We start from the raw sequence: 21,926 nt of genomic DNA, 5'->3' as shown, positions 1-21,926 counted from the left end.
CTTTATACAAGATTTGGTGCCACGACAGGACCTTGGTTTCAGAGTAACAGCCGTGTTAGTCTGTATTTGCAAAAAGAAAAGGAGTACTTGTGGCACCCGATGAAGTGAGCTGTAGCTCACGAGAGCTCATGCTCAAATAAATTGGTTAGTCTCTAAGGTGCCACAAGTACTCCTTTTCTTTTTACAGGACCTTGGTTGTAACAATGATCTATACAATCCCAGATTATGTTAATAACGTCACACAACCCACAAGGAAAGGCCGCAGTGGCTGGCCTGACAGAGGAGGACTGATGGAGTCTGGGTGTGGTGGAAGACACTGGTATGTGTTATGTCAATGGCCAAGAGAGTGAGGATTCGCACTAGGGTGATATGTTTTATGCTCTGAGAATTCTGTACTATGTTCTGTTAATAAACTATGGTCATGGATTAGAGGATAAACTTCCACGGAGTTACTAGTGACTCAAAGAAAACTGAGAAGAGGGGCTACTTGAGGGCTGCCACACAGGGGTGCCTGGGAGGCAGCCACTCATTTATAGGAGCTCAGATCCCCTAGAGGGACCGGGCCCCATCCAGATCCCAGCACACATGCAAAGGCAGAGAGACTGGCTCAGACTCCCTGGGAGAACTCCCCCCAGATCCTGGAACATACATGGGAGAGAGAATGTGAAGTTCACAGATGCCCCCTGCCCCTATTCTCCCCTAATTGCCCTGCCTTTCACCTCAATGTCCCCTTTCCCAGAGCCCCAACCCCCACTCTCCCTAACCTTTCCCCCACACTTGAGCTCTCAAACCCCCCACCACCACCACTATTGTCCAGGCCTATTTCTCTCCCTTCCCTACCAGCAAGCATTTGCATATCTAATTATTTTCCCCAAGAATATTTTGATTATATTTCCCACAAATAAAAAACTAAGCCTGAGGCACAAATTTTAGCAGTATGCCTTCATACCTTTACCAGATTTCTACCCAAGGTAGACTCTTGCTGACACTGGCTGAGTGGGTCAGGTTCAAGGACTACTGCTCAGCCCCTTGAGCTATCCAGCTTCAGTGACACTGCAAGGCTAAAAATCCTCTTGGCTCCTCTGGCTTCACATGCTCAGTATAATTTGCTTAGCTGTGAGCCTTAGGAACATAAGGTTCAACCCTATCCAGAGAATCAAAGAATATCAGGGTTGGAAGGGACCTCATCTAGTCAACCACCTGCTCAAAGCAGGACCAATCCCCAACTAAATCATCCCAGCCAGAGCTTTGTCAAACCTGACCTTAAAAACCTCTAAGGATGGAGATTTCATCACCTCCATAGGTAACCCATTCCAGTGCTTCACCACCCTCCTAGTGAAAAAGTTTTTCCTAATATCCAACCTAAACCTCCCCCACTGCAACTTGAGACCATTACTCCTTGTTCTGTCATCTGCTACCACTGAGAACAGTCTAGATCCATCCTCTTTGGAACCCCCTTTCAGGTAGTTGAAAGCAGCTATCAAATCCCCCCATATTCTTCTCTTCTGCTGACTAAACAATCCCAGGTCCCTCAGCCTCTCCACATAAGTCATGTGCTCCAGCCCCCTAATCATTTTTGTTGCCCTCCGCTGGACTTTCCAATTTTTCCACATCCTTCTTGTAGTGTGGGGCCCAAAACTGGACACAGTGCTCCAGATGAGGCCTCACCAATGTCAAATAAAGGGGAATGATCAAGTCCCTCGATCTGCTGGCAATGCTCCTACTTATACAGCCCAAAATGCCATTAGCCTTCTTGGCAACAAGGGCACACTGTTGACTCATATCCATCTTCTCGTCCACTGTAAACCCTAGGTAGATCTAAACTCTTTCTTGATTACTATTTTGCTTCCCCAAAGGGCTAGTGGATTCCATGAACATTCTGGGGGTAACCCTCTTGTGAGTTAGGGGGTAACCCTCTGTGCCAGAATCAGAGTTGTGACACTGGCAGAGCAGGTGCCAGCTCATGCTTGCCAAGACCCTAGGCCTCAACTGAACACTGCCAAATGCATAGCTGGAAACCAGTCTGCCTCACCCAAGTGTTATATTGTTAAAATAGGGATTACATTTATAAAAATGTGTATAGTGGTTAGATGTCATGAAATGCTTGTACATTACTGCACATATTAATCTCACTTATAACATCCATACCCCATGTGATAAGGTTATATGGAGTGTTTGCATTGTAAACCTCTATAACGGTTACTCCTGGAGAAATTCTGTGCTACTGCGCACGTGCAAAATTAATGTCTGAACGCAGAACTTTTTTTCCCACCTGCAGAAAATACATTCTGCCCCAGAAGTGCTGCAGTTCCGCCTTTGACACACCAGAGGTGGCTGTGGTGCCGGAACAGCCAGCAGCATGAATGCAGCCAGCAGCTAGCTATTCTGGCACCACAGCAGCCTCTGCTGGACAAAAGGCGGAACTACAGCACTTCTGGGGCAGAATGTATTTTCTGTGGGGAAAAAAATAGTACACAGTGGTGCAGAATTCCCGCAGGAGTAGAAGTTCATCCCAGCACCCTGCCTGTGAAGACAGGTTAGGACTGACTGAGTGGGGCACACAGGGCTGCTGAGGGGTCACAGACAGGTTCAGAAAGGCTAATCAAGTGGGATAGACTGGGGGCGTGGGCTCAGGAGCTAGTGGGATGACAGCATTGAACCAGGAGCTGAATGGGAGTGGAAGTGCAGGGACACATGGGGAGGGGGGCTGCATGGCCACATGGGGACGGGAGGCATGGGGACAGGGGCAGATGTACGTTACTGAATAGGAGAGGCTTGAGGTCAGCCAGGGTCTGCATGGGGGAGGCTCCCCAACTCCCTAACAATCCCTCTCCCTCCCCCCAAAACACCCTGTTCCATAATTCTCTGATCCACACCCAACAACCCACCAGATTCACTCCAGGCTCCTTCCTTCTCCCTCAGCTCCTCCATTACCCCTGACTCCCCCAAGACTTTTCACTGCTTCTGACGGGTGTGGGAAATGATTTTTTTCCGCCAGAATTCAAGCTGATGGGATGAGTCCACATGCACATCTCCTCTTTCTGGGTGTGGTGGGAAGCAATTAAAATCTTTGTTCTTTGATGTTTCAATGTCTCATTTAGTTTAAATGAATTACTCAAAGGTCTGTATTAATATGCCTAGTAAGGAATCTATTTGTCAAAACAAGGTTATCAGAACCTTGCTGACAGGTATTATAAATAAATATTATTATAAATAAATAACCAAAATAATTGAAACTGGTGTGATTATATTGTGTTATTTTGACAAATAAAATATGTAGAATTTTGCAGAATTTTAAAATATTGTGGGCAGAATTTTTAATTTTTTAGTGCAAAATTTTTAATTTCTTGATGCAGAATTCTCCCAGGAGTAAACTGTGTAATTGTGTAACTCACCAAACAGGAAAGCAGCATTCATTAATGTGAAATGCTGACTTCCTGCACAAGGTGGTAGGTCCTGCCCACCAAGAAGGCTCACTGAAACCAAATGAGACATTGAAACATCAAAGAACAAAGATAAGAAGAAACCATCTCTATGATGCGTGGATTTTGAGAGGGCAATATTTCTAAGCATAAGCAAGGGATCCCCAGCTGCTTAGCCTGCATTAGCCCTTAAAGAAATATAGAGCTTGCTTATTATAGAAGCTTCTACCACCTTTTGGAATCTACAACTCACTCATCTGTGTGTATGTTTACCTGCTTTAACCTTGTAAATAACCCATTTCTTTTTCTTAGTTAATAAATCTTTAGTATATTATGGGATTGGCTACAAGCGTTGTCTTTGGTGTAAGATCTAAAGTGCAATTGGCCTGGGGTAAGTAACTGGTCCTCTGGAATTGGGATTAACCTGAATATTATTGTGATTTTCTAAGGGACCATCACAAATTCAAGCTTCCCTCAGTGGCAAGATAGACCAGAGTACCCCAGAGGACTGTGTGCGACTCCATGTTAAGGCTGTTGCAGTGCTCCAGTAGTTTACACTAGATACTTGTGTAACCCACACACCTCCTGGGTGTGGCGCTCTGCTCCGCTCCCTCTAGTGGCACCAAGACCACTTGGAGACTAATGCGTCTGCTGCAGCCTTAGCTAGGGGCCATGTGGCTTTCAGCTCATGCAATAGGCGCTCATGCATTTAGCTCCAGAGATCCCAGATTCAATCCCGCCTACCAACAACCAGGGTCTGTCGGCGTTACACTTGGTTGATGAACTCGCATCCAGTTTGGGCTTTGGGCCCTGCTTCTTAACAGTCTGCCCTGAGGTTGGTACTCATACTCTGGAGCCACTCCAGACAGCTTGACAACAGCCCTGGTTTGATCCCCAAGTATGGGCAAAAAAGTGTGCCAAAAATGTCAACCTTTAGAACAGCTTTTTGGGGAGAGGGGGCTGTATCAAGAGAACCCTTTGCTCAAAATGACCCCAAATTCAGTTCACTAACCTATCCCATATCCCCAAGATGCACAGCACATTTCAAGGCAATCCAGGTAATGGTGCAGATTTTAGAGCACACACAAGAGCTGAGCTTTAAACAAAAAGCTGGTCTAGACTTTAACTATAGTAGACGTGGCAGATCCACATAGTGGAGTAAAAAGTATAATGAGGAAAAATGTGAAGACGACTGGTGAGCATCCCGAACCCCAGCTTGGACAGAGTTATTGCCTGAAAGGCCCTAGAGCAGGAAGCCTCCCCCTCTTTGGCAGGAAATAAGAATGAGACGCAGCCAGGAGTGGTACAGCTAATACACCTGGGAGCAGGCAGGAGGAGACAACACTCAAATACACACTCACACACTATAGGGGGCAGGGTGGGCTGTAGGCACATTTGGGATCTTACAAAGATATACAGACTTTTTTAAAAGTATATTTGTTGTTTTCCTTTTCCTCTCCATCTCTCTGTCCTAAGATTCTTCAAGGAAGAGACTGTACCAACCATAGCATGGGCGCTGATGAAAATAAACAATATTCAATGGTAGGAGCTCCCCAGGACACTGTAAAGCCTGAACAAGACTGGAGGGGGAGATAGCAACATATTACACACAAAATGAAATATAGCAGACAAAGTGTAATTTGGTGCTGTAAGTCATTGAGCAAGCTGGGACCTGTCTCTTAGTGCATCTTTTCTCCCCACAATCATAGAAGATCAGGGTTGGAAGGGACCTCAGGAAGGCATCTCGTCCAACCCCCTGCTCAAAGCAGGACCAGTCCCAACAATTTCTCCATGCAGATATCAGACCACCCCAATTCCAGAATGCTACATCACTACCATTTCCACTTCCAAATCCCCTTCCACAATACCACAATAAGCATGTCAATAAAAAAGCTTCTCCCCCACAATGACATCACTGTTACCCTCATCTTTCCTTTTTCACATGGCCTCTGTATTATCTGTTAACCCAGTCATATCTCAAACTAGGGCCCAGTCCTGCAGGCACTTCTGTATGCATGTGAGTTTGCAACACGATTTTATTGGGACTGCGTATTTGCAGATCTGGGCCCTTACTTTACACACTGCTCTATCTAGTTACTTCTATATCTCCCAAATCAAAATCTCCAAGTGCCTAGCAAATTTTGGGGAGCAAAAGGGACTGACTTATGAGGAGAGGTTAAAAACCCTTTGGATGTTTACAACGAAATAAAGCCCTGGGAAAATACTCTGTAGGAAACAATTCCATCCTGGCTGAGTCCTGGTGTAGAATGGACTAGATGTAAACTAATGGGGCTTTTCTAATCTCTAAAGGAGAATGTCTGTACCACAAGGCACCCTCCTTCAGACCCTGAAATGACTGACATGCCTGAAGACCCCCTCAATCCCCAAAACAATAAGTACAGAGACCCACTCAAGGTCCATATTGATGTGTCCTAGGAGTTCCTCTTAGCTCCTGGAGTAATAGGACACTCCCTGCCCCTAAACTATCAGGCCCAGGATCTTGCTGAATTCTAAGGCAACCTATCCACTCTGGAAAGAGACCAGAGCATCATCATGGGCAGCCCAATGAAACCTTGACTTAATATGCAGCAGTGGACATGAAAGCAAACAAAATGTTAGGATGAAAGAGGGATGGAATTGAGAATGACACTCAAAACTAACGCCACCATAAAAATCAAAGGTATGCCCTCACCTGGAATACTGTATGCAGTTCTGGTCATCCCCATTTCTAAAAATATTCAACAGAGCGCATTCAGAGACGAGTGAAAAACAGGATTAGAAGTTGGAGAGACTTCTGTTTGAGGAGGGACTGAAAAGATTGGGATTGTTTAAATTAGAAAGGAAATAAATGGGGAGGGGGGTAGGGGAATACAAGATAATGAAAGGGATAAAGAAGGAAAATCAAGCATTTCTATTTACTCTCTCATAAAAGAGGAACAAGGGGATAGCCAATGAAATTAAAAGGGCAGCCCACTCAGAAGTGATAAAAGGACTTTAAAAAACACTGCACCATTAGCCACCTGCTCTCCGAACTCCTCTACAATCACATCATCCTCCTGCAGTCAGTACAAAGTGCTGGTGTTAATATCACCTGCCTTGTCCTTTGTTTTGACTGCATCATGCCCTTTTTCAATTCCTCCACCAGCTTCCCCTTCCTCCACCACTGCAGAATGGAAAAAACATGCTAATCTCCCAGATTAACTCACTGCTCTCTAGGTCTAGTTTTGCTCACTGTGAGCTGCAGGTGTGGGAGATATATTCAATACCCTTTGCTTTTCTACTATATAATCAAACTGTCTCATTAGCTGGGATGTAATTTGTGCACAGAAACATTTCTTCCTTCAAACAGAGAAAAGGACTCCACTGAACTACAAATTCCCTGCTTATCCCTCTGGTGCCTCCCTGACTCTCGACCTAGCAGAGGTATCCCCTTCCTTACAGAAGCTGCAACCAGGCATGTCTACACAACAGTAATGAGGTGTGAGATTGCTGCACGTGTAGACACCTCCATATTAGCTTTAATCTAGCTTGCGCAAAGCTAGATTAAACCAAAAACAGTGAAGCCACAGTAGCATGATCTAGCCACCGAGTACAAGCCCACCAGGAAACCTGACTACATAACTGGGCAGTTAGCTAAATCCAAACTAGCTTGGGTACATCTACATGTGCCGCAATTGCACCTCTGATTTCCGCAGACGGACAGACTCTCAGTGATTGAAGCAGAAGCTCCTGAGATGGGAATGTAGTGCAACACAAATTTCCTACAGATAAAGCCAAACACAGCATCACAATTCACATCTCACTTCTCCTTGTCACCAGCAGGGTCTGAGCACTTGAGGTATGTCTACACTGCAATTAAACACGCACAGCTGCCCTGTGTCAGCTGACTCGGGCTCTGGGATTGTTTAATTGCAGTGCAGAGGTTTGAGCTGAGGGGGAGGAGCTCAGAGCTCGGGCTCTAGACTGAGCCCGAACATCTATACTACAAAGAAATAGCCTTACGGCCCAAGTCAGCTGACACAAGCCAATCTTAGGTGTTTAATTGCACCACAGACATACCCAGAGTGTACAGAAAGTCCTTAGATTCAGCAGGTCAAACAAAGAGCTTGGGCTGTCAGCTTCCACACAGAGGCTTCCCATTGGAGTACTTCTCACTGTATTTCCATGGGAACAGACTTGTGCGTTTCCCGTTGCTGAGGAGATGCAGTCATTGCTTTCTGAGACTGGGGAACAATGTCCTAAGAACATCTCAGGGTATTGAGGACCTCAGAGTGCCTAAAGCTTGGAAGGGATTTTACACTGATAGATCAAACCCCCCTAACTATACAGGCAGGAAACCCTCATCCCCATTCCTGTTCTTCAGCTCCAATTTTGGGCAGTTTAGTAAATGTGCCAGATTATTCCCTACAGCTATTTTTGGTATCTAAATTTAGAGAGAGACTCTTAATTTAAAAAAACACCTGTCTGAAAATATTTCCTGCTACTGTCCTGGTAACCTCTCATTCCCTCTCCCACTAACCAAAATTGCAGAAAAGTTGGCATTAGCCTGCATTTTGTGTAGAGCTGGTTGGTTGGCCCGGTGTCCCCTACCCTAGGCAGGGCCAGTTAGCAGAGTCAGTCACTCACTCTCTTATGCAGTAACAGAGGAAGGGAAATATTTTTTTTAAATAGGATGGTAAAGCCACAAAAAATGGCAGGGAGGGGAGAGCATATTCCTCAACAAACAAGTCTTGTTCCTTCATGCTTTTCATGTCACAGCTTATCCCTGAAACCATGGAGACCTCGGGGGTGAGAATGGAGCAGGCACATTGGTGCCTGCGAGTCAGTGGCTGTGGTTACAGACCAATCTTAGTAGCTCAATAGATCACCTATTTTCTGGCCTGTTTCAGGGACTGAGGAGGGGTTACCAGTATATCTGGCCAGTCCAGAAGCTCCCAGGGATGCTGTTTATCTGTAAATGAGGATTTTCAAACCAGAAGGGACTGTTAGGATTATCTAACCAGACATGCTGCATAACACAGGCCAAACATCCTTACCCAGTAGTTTCTGGATCAAGCCCATAACTTCAGTTTAAGATATGGCATCTCATTTAGAAAGACATCTAGACTTGATACAAAAATGTCAAGTGATGGAGAATCTACCACATCCTTAGGTAAACTGTTCCATTAATTACCATTCCAGGAAAAAAAAATGTGTACTTTATTTCTAATCTGAATTTGTCTAACTTCAGCATCCACCCATTGGAGCTCATTCTGCCTTTTCCTGTTGGATTCAAGGCCATCTATTATCAAAATCTCTTCCATATGGATACTTATAGAATGTGACCAATTCACCCTCAACCTTCTCTTGGATAAACTAAATAGACTGAGCTACTTTAGTCTCTCACTATTAAGGCAGGTTTTCCAGACCTTAAATCATCCTTGTAGCTATTTTCTGAACCGTTTCCAATTTTTCAACATCCTTTTTGAAGTGTGGACACCAGAATTGGATGCACTATTCAGTAATGGTCTCACTAATGCCGTATACAGAGGTATTATTACAAACCTACTTCTATTCGGTATACCCTTGCTTATACATCAAAGGATTGCATTTGCCCTCTTAGCTACAGCACAACACTGGGAGCTCACGCTAGTTGATTATCTACCATGACACCTAAGTTCTTCTGTTGCCGCATTGCAGAACACAGCACTCCATCCTATAAGTGTGATATTCATTCTTTGTTTCTAAATGTATGATGTTGTAGATTGCTGTATTAAAATGCATAGTGTTCAAATGGCATATTTTGACAAACAATCCAGATTGGTCTGTATAACTGACCTATCCCCACCATTATTTACCACTCCACCATCTGCATATTTTGTTGGCAGTGATTTTATGTTTTCTTCCAGATCTTTATTGATTTCTTCCAGATTTTATATTTTCTTCTCATCCCAGTTTGGAGAAAGAGCGTCAGTCCAGAATAGAGAACTGTTTCTTGTGTTCCCTATATCCACACCCAGTCTGAAATTAGGTCCAGCGCGTGAATGGTAATGTGGCAAAGTCAAGAAACAACCTGTGGGAAAGAGAGGGTAGATGGAGATCTCATACTATTGCATCAATAACAGGGGACTGGATTTGACGATCCAGAAGGCCCCTTCCAGTCCCATGTTCCTATCAGAGGTGGTATTAGCATGGATGTTGAAGATACTTAGGGCAGTAAATCCTGAACCACCATATCACACCGCATCCCTGTCATATCCTCTCAGGGGTTGGTCTTGAAGATCTCACAGGGCTCTGGAGGTCTGCAGATTAGCAGGATGCACATCTGGGATTTTTGGTGATTTACAGAGGACTTCCTCAAGATGCTCCAGGCAAGACAGAAATTATGCTGTCTAAAGGAGAAATGCTTTAAATAACTGGCCAAGATGACTCCACCTTCATCTGAAGACATATAGCCCCCAATCATCAAAATGATGTGAAGCCTCATGGTTGTGTTTGATTTCATAGATTCCAAGGCCAAGAGAGATCAATGTGGTCATCTAGTCTGACCTCCAGTATAACACAGCCTATCGAACTTCCCCAAAATAATTCCAAGAGCAGATCTTTTAGAAAGATATCCAATTTCAATTTAAAAATTGCTAGTGATGTAGAATCCACCATGATCCTTGGTAAATTATTCCAATGTTTAATTAACCTCACTGTTAAAAAAAATTACACCCTATTTCCAGTCTGAATTTGTCTAGCTTCACCTTCCAGTCACTGGATCATGTTATACCTTTCACACTGAAGATCAAATATTTGCTCCCCATGCTGGTACTTACAGACTGTAATCAAGCCACCTCTTAGCCTTCTCTTTGTTAAGCTAAATAGATTGAGCTCCTTGACTATCTCTATAAGGCGTGTTTTCTAGTCCCTTAATCATATTCATCGCTCCTCTCCAAATCATCATCATCATTCTTGAATTATGGACCCCAGAACTGAACGCAGCATTCCAGCATCGGTCATACCAATGTCAAATATAGAGATAAAATAACTAGGCCTGCCAATTAATCGCAGTTAACTCACGCAATTAACTCAAAAAAATTAATCGCAATTAATCGCAGTTTGAATTGCACTGTTAAACAAGAGAATACCAATTGAAATTTATTAAATATTTTGGATGTTTTTCTACATTTTCATATATATCTTGTATTCTGTGTTGTAAGTGAAATCAAAGTGTATATTTTGATTACAAAATATTTATACTGTAAAAATGATAAACAGAAGAAATAGTATTTTTCAATTCACCTCATACAAGTACTGTAGTGCAATCTCTTTGTCCTGAAAGTGCAATTTACAAATGTAGATTTTTTTTTGTTACATAACTGAACTCAAAAACAAAACAATTTAAAACTTCAGAGCACACAAGTCCACTCAGTCCTACTTCTTGTTCAGCCAATTGCTAAGACAAACAAGTTTGTTTACATTTACAGGAGATAATGCTGTCCTCTTATTTACAATGTCACCAGAAAGTGAGAACAAGCATTTGCATGGCACTTCTGTAGCCAGCAGTGCAAGGTATTTATATGCCAGACATGCTAAACATTTGTATGCCCCTTCATGCTTCAGCCACCATTCCAGAGGACATGCTTCCATGCTGGTGACGCTCGTTAAAAAAATTATGCATTAATTAAATTTGTGATTGAACTCCTTGGGGGAGAACTGTACATCCCCTGCTCTGTTTTACCCGCATTCTTCCATATATTTCATGTTATGACAGTCTCGAATGATGACCCAGCACATGTTGTTGTACGTTTTAAGAACACTTTCACTGCAGACTTGACAAAACGCATTGAAGGTAACAATGCGAGATTTGTAAAGATAGCTACAGCACTCTATCCAAGATTTAAGAATCTGAAGTGCCTTCCAAAATCTGAGCGGGACGAGGTAGGGAGCATGCTTTCAGAAGTCTTAAAAGAGCAACACTCTGATGCAGAAACTACAGAACCTGAACCACCAAAAAGAAAATCAACCTTCTGCCGGTAGCATCTGACTCAGAGGATGAAAATGAACATGCATCAGTCGGCATTGCTTTGGATGGTTTTCCAGCAGAACCAGTCATCAGCATGGACGCATGTCCCCTGGAATGGTGGTTGAAGCATGAAGGGACATGTGAATCTTTAGCACATCTGGCACATAAATATCTTGTGACTCCAGCTACAACAGTGCCATGAGAATGCCTGTTCTCACTTTCAAGTGATATTGTAAACAAGAAGCGGGCAGCATTATCTCCTGCAAATGTAAACAAACTTGTTTGTCTGAGCGATTGGCTGAACAAGAAGTAGAACTGAGTGGACTTGCAAGTTTTAAAATTTTACACTGTTCTATTTTTGAATGTAGTTTTTTGGTACATAATTCTATATTAGTAAGTTCAACTTTCATGATAAAGAGATTGCACTACAGTACCCGTATTAGGTGAATTGAAAAATACTATTTCTTGTGTCTTTACAGTGCAAACACTTGTAATTAAAAATAAATATAAAGTGAACACTGTACACTTTGTATTCTGTTTGTAACTGAAATCAACATATTTGAAAATGTAGAAAACATCGAAAATATTTATATAAATGGTATTCTATTATTAACAGTACGATTAATCGCTTGACAGCCCTAAAAATAACCTCTTTACTCCTACTCAAGATACCCATTTATACATCGAAGGATTGCACTGACAGCTCATGTTCAGCTGATTATCCACCACTACCCCAAATCTTTTCCAGAGTCACTGCTTCCCAGGATGGAGTCCCGCATCCTGTAAGTATGGCATACGTTCTTTCTTCCTGGATGTATACATTTGCATTTAGCCATATTAAAACATATTGTTTGCTTGCACCCAGCTTACCAAGGAATCAAGATCTCTCTGTATCAGTGATCTGTCCTCTTCATTATTTACAACTCCCCCAATTTGTGTGTTATCTGCAAATTTTATCAGTGATGATTTTATATTTTCTTCCAGGTCATTGATAAAAAACGTCAAACAGCGTAGCATCAAGAACTGATCCCTGTGGGACCTCACTAGGAACACATCCATTTGATGATGAGTCTCCGCTTACAATTAAATTTTGAGGCCTGTCAGTTAACCAGCTTTAAATCCATTTAATGTGTGCCATGTTAATTTTGTATCAGGGATTGGCAACCTTTGGCATGCGGCCCATCAGAGAAATCCGCTGGCGGGCCAGGACAGTTTGTTTACCTGCAGCGTCCACAGGTTCAGCTGATCGCAGCTCCCACTGGCTGCGGTTCACTGTTCCAGGCCAATGGGGGCTGCAGGAAGCGGCGGCCAGCACATCCCTTGCCCCAAGCCGCTTCCCGCAGCCCCCATTGGCCTGGAACGGCAAACTGTGGCCAGCGGGAGCTGCGATCGGCCAAACCTGCAGACACTGCAGGTAAACAAACTGTCCCGGGCTCAGGCTTCAGTCCCCCCTCCCGGAGTTGTGTAGTAATTTTTGTTGTCAGAAGGGGGTCACAGTGCAATGAAGTTTGAGAACCTCTAAACTAGATCAAATTTTGTTCTCATAAATGAGCGATTCCAAACCCTCGTTTGTTACCCATGCTCCCAGCCTTGGTACATAGGCAACTCAAAAATTTCTTCTCTCCATGTCATTTATTAATTTTATTTTCAACATCTCAATTTTGTGTTGAGTTCTCATATCTTTCCTCTTTTTATCCTCCTCTTTTGTTATTAGTTTAACACCCTCCTGACTATTCTAGCCACCAATAATATTGGTCCCCCTTCTGCAGAGGTGAAGGCCATCTCAAACTATACAGCCCCCTCTTCCAACAGAAGGTGAACCAATGTTCTGCAAAACCAAAATCTTCCACCCTACACCACTTCAGACCCTTGTAAAGTATACATGGAATTTAGATAAATTAAAATCACTTTACCAACAAATAACACTTATTCTTATGTTCTTAACAAATAACACGAGGATAGTCTTCAAATCCAGACTGGATGCTTTTCTGGAAGATATGGTTTAACCAAACACCAACTTATGCTTTAGTCACACACAAATTATTGGGTCAATACAGGACCTGTGCTATCAAGGAGGTCAGAGTAGATTGGGGTAGCCAACCTGAGCCTGAGAAGGAGCCAGAATTTACCAATGTATACTGCCAAAGAGCCACAGTAATACATCAGCAGCCCCCCCATAAGCTTCCCTCTCACCCCATTCCCAGTGCCTCCCTCCCACTGGCAGCCCCGCCAATCAGCGCCTCCCCCTCCCTCCCAATCAGCTGTTTCGTGGCGTGCAGGAGGCTGGGAGGGGGAAGGGGGAGGAGCGAGGGTATAGCAGGCTCAGGGGAGGGGGCAGGAAGTAGTGGAGTGGAGGCAGGGCCTGCGGCAGAGCCAAGGGTTGAGCAGTGAACACCCCCTGACCCATTGGAAAGTTGATGCCTGTAGCTCCAGCCCCGAAGTCGGTGCCTGTACAAGGAGCTGCATATTAACTTCTGAAGAGCCACTTCTCCATTGGCCATCCCTGGACTAGATAATCCCTTCTGGCCTTAAACTCTAAGAATCTATGAATAACCATTTATTGCAAGGTTTCTTGGGCCTCCCCTCTGCAGCAGCTGGTATTGGCCACTATCAGTACAGGAAGCTGCCCCTAGGGTCTGGTTTGGGCCTGTCCCTATGTACTTCTAAGGGGAAAAACAAACACAGAAACCCCCTAAAACACTTCCAGCTCTTCATTTTCTACCATAAAAAGCAGCAGAAAAGACCAAACCTTTTTTTTTTTTTTTAATTATCTATGGGTCACTTAAAAGTCATTTCCCACTCAACTGCCTAACATTTACAAATTCAACTCCACTTCTCCTCTATGACATCACCTTGTAAATAAAGAATTTTACTCAATTTCCATACAGACCACCAATTTTCATCAGACCACCAAAAGGCACACTGTAATCTAAGGACCATATGCAAAAACGTGTCAAATGCACATTTATACCATTTTCCACTGAGGCACTAGAGCTGTGCAAACAACAACAAAAAAAAGGGCCACAATGCATTTTTATAATTGCAAAATTGTATTTCTTCTCCACTCTCCTGGTTCTTGAAAACAGCTGAACCACTTTACTAAAAGCATCCAAAAATTTCATTCCCATAGAATGTGCCAAATTTTAAAGCAAAGAGTAAAAGATGACAAAGTTAAAAGCATTAGACACACCTCTGCAACCTCTACTCTAGGCTTCACTTTTTAAAAAAGAGGACATCTATCCATGGCCCTTGACACCTATCTGTGGCAAAGGTGGGGATCAATGTTGTGATAACAGGAAGGACAGACAGGGCAGGGCTAAGTTATGAAAGGCCTTGAAGGTAAGGACAGGAAGTTTGTGTCTGATACGTTGGAGGAGGAGCTAGCAGAGGGACTAAAAAGAAGGGTGACATAATCAAAGTGACAGGCCAGGAAGATGATCTTCGCAGAAGTATACTAAATAGATTTGTAAGGGGCAAGGTTGACAGTTGTCGAGGCCAGAGAGGTCATAGAAGCAAAGTCATGAAATGACCTTCTTCTGCCACCACTCTGACCACATCACCCAATTTCTTGAATCCCTCCATTAGTTTTTAAGCTCAGGCTTGACAAAGCCCTGGCTGGGATGATTTAGTTGAGGATTGGTCCTGCTTTGAGCAGGGGTTGGACTAGATGACCTCCTGAGGTCCCTTCCAACCCTGATATTCTATGCGTTCTGTCATTGCACACTGTCATTTATATTTAGAACTGTCTCTCACTTCTTACCCCACAAGCATCCTTGAAACTCAAGGGACACTTATCCGCTACATAAAGTGCTAGTTCTGCCTTATGGTCCCCGTGTTAAGGACCCCATGTTAAGTTGCTAAATACCAGACATACTTGCCCACAGCATACCAGTCTCTGTGCTGAAAGCAGTTAATGAATCCATCTGAGGACATTTTTGAGCAATACACATTGTGAGATGAGAACATTTAGTAGTCACTATATATGGCACGAATACATTCCGGAGAGTGTAATACAAATACTTGTTAGTATGAGCTATAAAGACATGTATCAGAGTGGTAGCCGTGTTAGTCTGTATCAGCAAAAAGAACGAGGAGTACTTGTGGCACCTTAGGGTTGTCTATTTTAGTTATTTACATTTGTCTAAAAGTAATTAACTATGCAGGATTACGGCACCTCTACACAACTGAATACATACAAAGAGAGCTATCCATAAAAGAGATTTTGAATCCTCCCCATCTCAAAATATGAACCTTTCCAGAAAACCCTAGGAAAACAGTTGAGTCTTACAGCATGCCCTGAATGTCATAACTAAGCCCGTACTTCATTTGCAATATTGTGGAAGTTGTAGATCCCACAACATTAGGCTTCTACCGCAATTTGGATTTTAATTGGCTTACTTTGCACAGTCCACAATTTTGCATGTATTTCGAGTATGCAATTAGTACTGCACTAACATACAATGCCTGTGAAATTTTAAAGGCTAAAGTGGACTGGAGCCGATTTCTACAGCAGTTATGTTAAGACTTTTAATCTTTTAAATTTTATATTGTATGGGTCACTTTCTTTTTTTTAAATGAATGTTTAATATAGTCACAGCAAAATGTCTGGTTATCAAAAAAATTAGCAGGCATAACATAATACTTGAGTGTTTATATCGTTCCAGCAAATTTTTCTTAAACAAGTAGGTCTACTCTGGCTTTTCCAAATTACTGCCATTAATAAATGTCCATTAGTACTTTTCCATGATTTTCCATGTCTTGTTCTCAACTCAACTGCAATTATTTGAATATGATCCCACGATTCAAGTAGGGTCTTAGTTATAATGGTCCAAGCTTTGCTGGACAGGGGTTGGGAAATTAGCCAGGTCCAGAGTCAAAGGGCCCCTTAAGAAAAATACCCTCCCTCCACCTCCCTTCTGTTTAAAGTATCAGGCTGTTACCTTGAGGTCTCCCACTGAACACCACTGTAGCAACTTCACACTGGGAGAGAGGCAGGTCCCAAACCTTTTAGAGCTTTGTAGGTCAAAAGCAACACCTTAAATTCCATCCCAAACTCCTCAGACTCTTGAACACCAATATGCAAACAAGTTGGCAGACAAACTCATTCAGCAGTAACTTCAGCTGCCAGATGACCTTAAGGTGTAAACCAATGTATAGCACACTGCAATAGTCTAGTATTGAGGTGACAATGACAGGGACAACTGTAATGAGGTCTCAGAATTGGAAAGCAAATGTTGCACCCTCCTTGCCAAACGCAGAAGGGAAAAAGCAATTTGGCCACAGCTGCTATTGGGGCATCCAGCAGCTGTCTAAGACCTAACAGAGTCCCTAAATGGCAAACAAGAGTATAAATGGGAGGTGCACTCCCTCGACCAAGCAGACTGATAATCACTACCATTCTTTCCAGTTGCTTCCCCCAACTTTCCAGCATTACCTTGTTCTTATCTGAGTCGAGCCTCTGCCAGCCAGCTTTCATCCATGCCCCAATCTTTGCCAGATGTTGAGCAAGAGTACTTCATGAGGAGTCTAAGTCAAGACTGTATGCCTTTCTAAAAGGTACGCTCTTAGGCTGGACGCAGGAATTCACTAGGTGTAATTCTCTGACCTGTCTTATGCAGTAGGTCAGACTGGATTACCATAATGGTCCCTTCTGGCTTTAAAACTCCATGAAGTGGTTCAGCTGCACCAACTGGACTGGAAAAGATGAGGTATTAAGTTTTCAGTCATCAAGATCCACTAACTGGAAGCAGAAGTTAGACAAATTCAGACTAGAAATAACATAAATTTTTACCAGTGAGGGTAATTAACCATCAGAACAACTTACCTGGACCACAGTGAATTCTCCATCACTTCGAATCTATAAAGCAAGACTGGGTGTCTTTCACTCAGCAACATGCTCTAGCTCAGCCAGAAGTGATGAACTTGATGCAGGAACCACTAGGAGAGATTCTCTAGCCAGGATTGCGCAGGCGGCCAAACTGGCTGATCATAATGGTATAATCCTAAACTATAAAATTGTTACCTTCACTAGGGTAACACTGTGTTCGTCCACTACTCTTATCACCAGTGACCACTGAATTGAACTTTGCAAGTCTAAGCAGGAAAAAAGGGACTGATCCAACCATGGAAAAGAGAATACCGGTTAGAGAAACTGTAAAGAAGTGACCGAGCAGCAGGAGGCAGTATGGCTCATCTGGAAATGCTCCAGTGGAAGTGACACTAAAGAATTGAACTGGAGATTCTAGTATGTTAGTGTAAATGTAGAGTTAACCAGTGGGTATCTATGGAGGCCAGGGATGCAGGAATAGCAGGAGGAGGAGAATTTACTGTGTGACACTACATGAAGGAAATGAGAACTCAAAAAATGTTGATTTAGGTATGGTGCAAAGATAAGCATGATACTTGTGCAAGTCAGTGACAGACTGGCAAGCATCAATCACCCTTAGTGAATGGAGGAGGAGTTACTGTGAATGAACACCTTAAGCTCCTCCTCTTCCCTTCTCCCCCACAACAGGCACTCGTTTGCTCTCTCAGTGGCTACCTCTCACTCTCCAAGTCAAACTCCCTGCTTTGCCCATGTTAGTCTCCTCTCTACCAGCCATGATGGTAATCAACAACTCCATTCCAGCCTATCTACCCCAGTATATTTGGATCTTAACTAATCAGAGCACCAGCTAAGATATCCAGTACTGAAGGATTCAGAGTAACAGCCGTGTTAGTCTGTGTTCGCAAAAAGAAAAGGAGTACTTGTGGCACCTTAGAGACTAACCAATTTATTTGAGCATAAGCTTTCGTGAGCTACAGCTCACTTCATTGGATGCTCAAATAGACTGGTTAGTCTCTAAGGTGCCACAAGTACTCCTTTTGTTTTTGTGAGTACTGAAGGAGCAGCTCAGTCTAGGACTGACTCCAGGCAACAGTCCTAACATACCCAAGATTGCCAGCCCCAGACATTCTCCCTATCTCATGCAAATCATATACATCTTCCTTCCCACCAGGAACAATCCGCTTTCCAAAGGGTTAAACCTACCTGTACCAGACTAGGTGGATGATGAAGGCCTTGAGTCACATGTGCTTGGAACAATGGGAAACAAGAAGCTTATCCAGCTGTGCAGTGGGAGGTGGCTGGTTGGTTATGTCATGATGAATTAGCAGGGAAGGTTCTGATCTAACTGAAGCAGGAACTGCTGTAACGCAGCAAACCCAGGATACATTCGAATCCAGCTCTGAAAGGAGAAGGCAGGCAGTGAGTGGGAGGGAAGAGATGAACACAACAAATCAGTGTGAACTTGCTGGGTCAGTGCTGACCCAAGATGTACCTTTACAAGCTGAGAGAAGAAAGATAGAGAGGCTATCAGCCCCAGATGTTGAAGGAAGAGTGTTTACTGATATTGCTGTTCCAGGCTATATTCCTGCTGTTGGGCACATCTGGACTCTGGCTATTTTGGGGAAAGTGAACTAGTTCAAGAACTGTAAGTGTCAGTTTGCTGGTGTATAAAAAAAGGCTACAAAAGACAGACAGCAAAGTACAATATTTTAGCAGAGACACTGTTACCTCAGCTGTACCAGGACATGGAAGGTGCAGAACTAGCTGTGCTAAGGCAGGTGAGGAGATGTAAATAGAGATGTGTAAGGAGGGTAGGGTAAGATCCAAATATCCTGGGGTAGGTAGGTTGGAATGGAGCTGTTGATCCAGCTGTTTCTAGGGCACATGGGCAACACAAGTGGGTGCAGAGTCATCTCTGCCAGGGCAAGTCCAGAGCAGATCCTGCCGTTCCTGGGGAAGGGGATGCAGATCCAGCTCTGTCTGTCGAAAAGAGGATGTCAATACAGCTGCTCCTTGGGAAGAGTGTGACAATCGAGCTATGCCCGTGGAAGAGGGATGGCACATCACACTAACTCTGCAAGCCAGGAAGTAAGGCGAGGCTGTATCACAGCAAGTGGAGAGAGGAAAACACAGTTGTGCTCATAGGGATGCACAGGGAGGGTAGTTTAATACCCAGCTGTGTTGAGGCCAGCAGGGTGCTCGCTGACGATCCAGATGTTCCAAGAGCAGATGGACCGAGAGGGGAGGATGTTCATGTAGCAGTACTAAGTCAGATGAGCAGAGCAGCGGTGTTCAGCCTGCTCTGTCATGGCAAAAGAACCAACTCTGCCAGGGCTGAAGAGCAGGGCATGGGTCCAGATCCAGCACTGCCAAAACAAGGTATGGGCTAACAGGCAGAAATGGAGATGGGCAGGTAGAAAATGAGCAGCACTAAGGCAGACTGTGCAAGAGACCAAGGTATGGACCATGCAGTGTGCGGTGCCATTTTGGAATAAGTGAGCAGCAATATCTGGTCAGAGCCACAATGTGCCAAAGCAGCTGCTTGGCAGAGCCAAGCAAGGGAAAGCGGACAGGGTATATGGGACAGTGTGGGCAGATGGACTTGTTAACAGTGCCCAGCAGTAGATCCAGAAATAATTAGGAGGATCTGGGCAGTACCACATAGTGGACAGTGGCATGAACTGAAGCAGGGCCATGCAAGGCCAGGTGAACAATGCCAAGGCAGAAGCAAGTGAAAGTGCCAGGCCTGGCAGGCAGGGAGCAAGGCTTGTAAGGTGGAGGCATATAATAACAAACTGCAGACTGAAGGGCAGTGCTAGGCAAGGAGGGTGCCAAGGTTGAAAGAACAGGAAGCAGTGCTAAGAGTCTCTTTCCGAAGGCAGGAGTGAGTGCCAGGCTAAGGGCAGAACTAGGGGTATCCCACAGCAGAGGTACAGTGCTGGACTGAGGGTAGTGCTAGGGGTCTCTCCAGGGGAGGGGGGCAGTGCCCAGCTTAAGGCAATGCTAGAGAGGGGTCTGTCTCCTAGGGCCAGAAGGCAGTGCAAGCTGAGAGCAATTCCAAGCGGGGAGTCTCTCCCCAAGGGAACGGGGGCAGTGCTGGATAGAGGGCAGTGCAGGGGGTGGGGATAGGGGGAGAGTATCTCTACCCCAGGGCAGGTGGGGGTAGTACCAGGCATGTCTCTCTTCCAGGACAGGTGGGAGCAGTAGCACTGCCAGACTGAGCAGCAGAAGGAGAATTAATCTATCTCAAGGCAAAGGCAGACCCAGCCCCCAGTGTATGTCTCAGGGGCAGGGAACAGTGCCATGTAGGAGAAGATATATCACAGAAATGGGGGTCTCCCCCAGAGGCACTGCTGGGGCTGTGAGGAAGTGGTGCTGGATCTCTCCTAACGCCAGGGGAGCAAGCATTGGGACTGGTCGAGGTCAATCTTTCCTAGCAGGGGGCAGTTCATTTGTCCCAGGAGGAGCCAGTAGGTAGCAGTTGGTCTCACCTGAGGGAAGTAGGACACAGTGCCTGAGGTGAGGGGGGGTTGGTCTCCCCCAGTGGGGGGCCGGGGAGTGGGCAGTACCCAGGACTGGGGACAAGGGAAGGGGCTGGGGTGGTCTCCCTGACGGGAATCGGCTGGAGGGTCAGTTTCCCTCGGCAGGGGGCAGAGGAAGGGGTGGTGGGGGTCAGTCTCCCCCTACCAGAGGAAGGGGTTGAGGGATCAGTCTCCCCCAGCAGGGAGCAAGGGAAGGAGTTGGGGGTCGGACTTTCCCAGAGGGGTCAGGGAAAGAGGGCAGTACGCAGGGCTGGGGGCCAGGAGGTCGGTCTCCCCGACAGGGGGCAGCGAGAGAGCAGTACCCAGGAGTGGGGGGCAGGAGGTCCGTCACCCCGACAGGGGGCAGGGAGGGGGCAGTACCCAGGAGTGGGGGGTCGGTCTCCCCAGAGGGGGGCGGCGGGGGGCAGTGCCCGGGGCTGGGGGGGCGGGTCTCCCCGGAGGGGCGCAGGGAAGGGCGCGGCGGGGGGCAGTGCCCGGGGTTGGGGGGGGCCGATCTCCCCGGAGGGGCGCCGGGGGGCAGTGCCCGGGGCTGGGGGGGCGGGTCTCCCCGGAGGGGCGCGGCGGGGGGCAGTGCCCGAGGCTGGGGGGGGCGGGTCGGTCTCCCCCAAAGGGGAGGCTCGGGGGGGGCCAAGGGAAGGAGCCGGGGGCCGGTCTCCCCGGCGGGGGCGGCGGGGGCGGCGGGACCCCTCCCACTCACCCTCGCCCTGGCCCTGGCCCTCACCCTCATGTCCATGCTCCTCCCCGCCGGTCCCGGACTCTCCCGCTCCCGGGGCCGCGGCTCCGCTCCCGGGGCCTGCGGGCGCCTGCGCGGCGATGCGGGGAGCGGCGGGCGGCAGGGAGCGTCTGCAAAGTGCGGCCGTCAGGGATCGGGGTAAAGAGCCTCCCGCGCCACGGAGCCGAGCGGGAGCGCGGGAACCTCCCGCCCCGGCCGGGCACTGACATCCCTTCCCCTCCCCCAGCCCCGCCCCCCTCGGCAGGGCACTGACACCCCTCCCTCAGCCCCTGCCCCCCTCACCCGGGCACTGACACCCCTCCCCTCCCCCAGCCCTGCCCCCCTCACCCAGGCACTGACACCCCTCCCATCCCCCAGCCCTGCCCCCTCGGCCGGGCACTGGCACCCCTCCCCTCCCCCAGCCGTGCCCCCC

General features: G+C 45.9%; 1 protein-coding gene across 4 annotated transcripts in view; it reads right to left on the bottom strand.

The window, feature by feature from the left end:
* The window catches only part of SMARCD3 (SWI/SNF related BAF chromatin remodeling complex subunit D3), a 245,590-nt gene extending 223,964 nt beyond the window's left edge, over positions 1–21,626 (bottom strand). For 2 of the 4 annotated variants that reach the window (XM_074946671.1, XM_074946673.1), the window contains exons 1-2: positions 21,503–21,626; positions 18,443–18,638 (exon numbers count right to left, since the gene is read on the bottom strand). Coding sequence is in view for 2 of the 4 variants with exons in the window: in XM_074946669.1 (XP_074802770.1) it covers positions 16,847–16,888 (42 nt within the window). In the remaining 2 variants the exon portion in view is untranslated. Of the gene's footprint in view, positions 1–16,846; positions 17,107–18,442; positions 18,639–21,502 lie in introns of all 4 variants that reach the window. The other 2 variants (XM_074946669.1, XM_074946670.1) reach the window with 2 other exon arrangements.
* Between the last annotated feature and the right edge of the window lie 300 nt (positions 21,627–21,926).

Source organism: Natator depressus, chromosome 2, assembly GCF_965152275.1.
Source record: "Natator depressus isolate rNatDep1 chromosome 2, rNatDep2.hap1, whole genome shotgun sequence".
NCBI classification, from domain to species: domain Eukaryota; kingdom Metazoa; phylum Chordata; order Testudines; family Cheloniidae; genus Natator; species Natator depressus.
The sequence above is the reverse complement of the archived record's forward strand: the minus strand, read 5'-3'. Positions and strand labels throughout refer to the sequence as shown.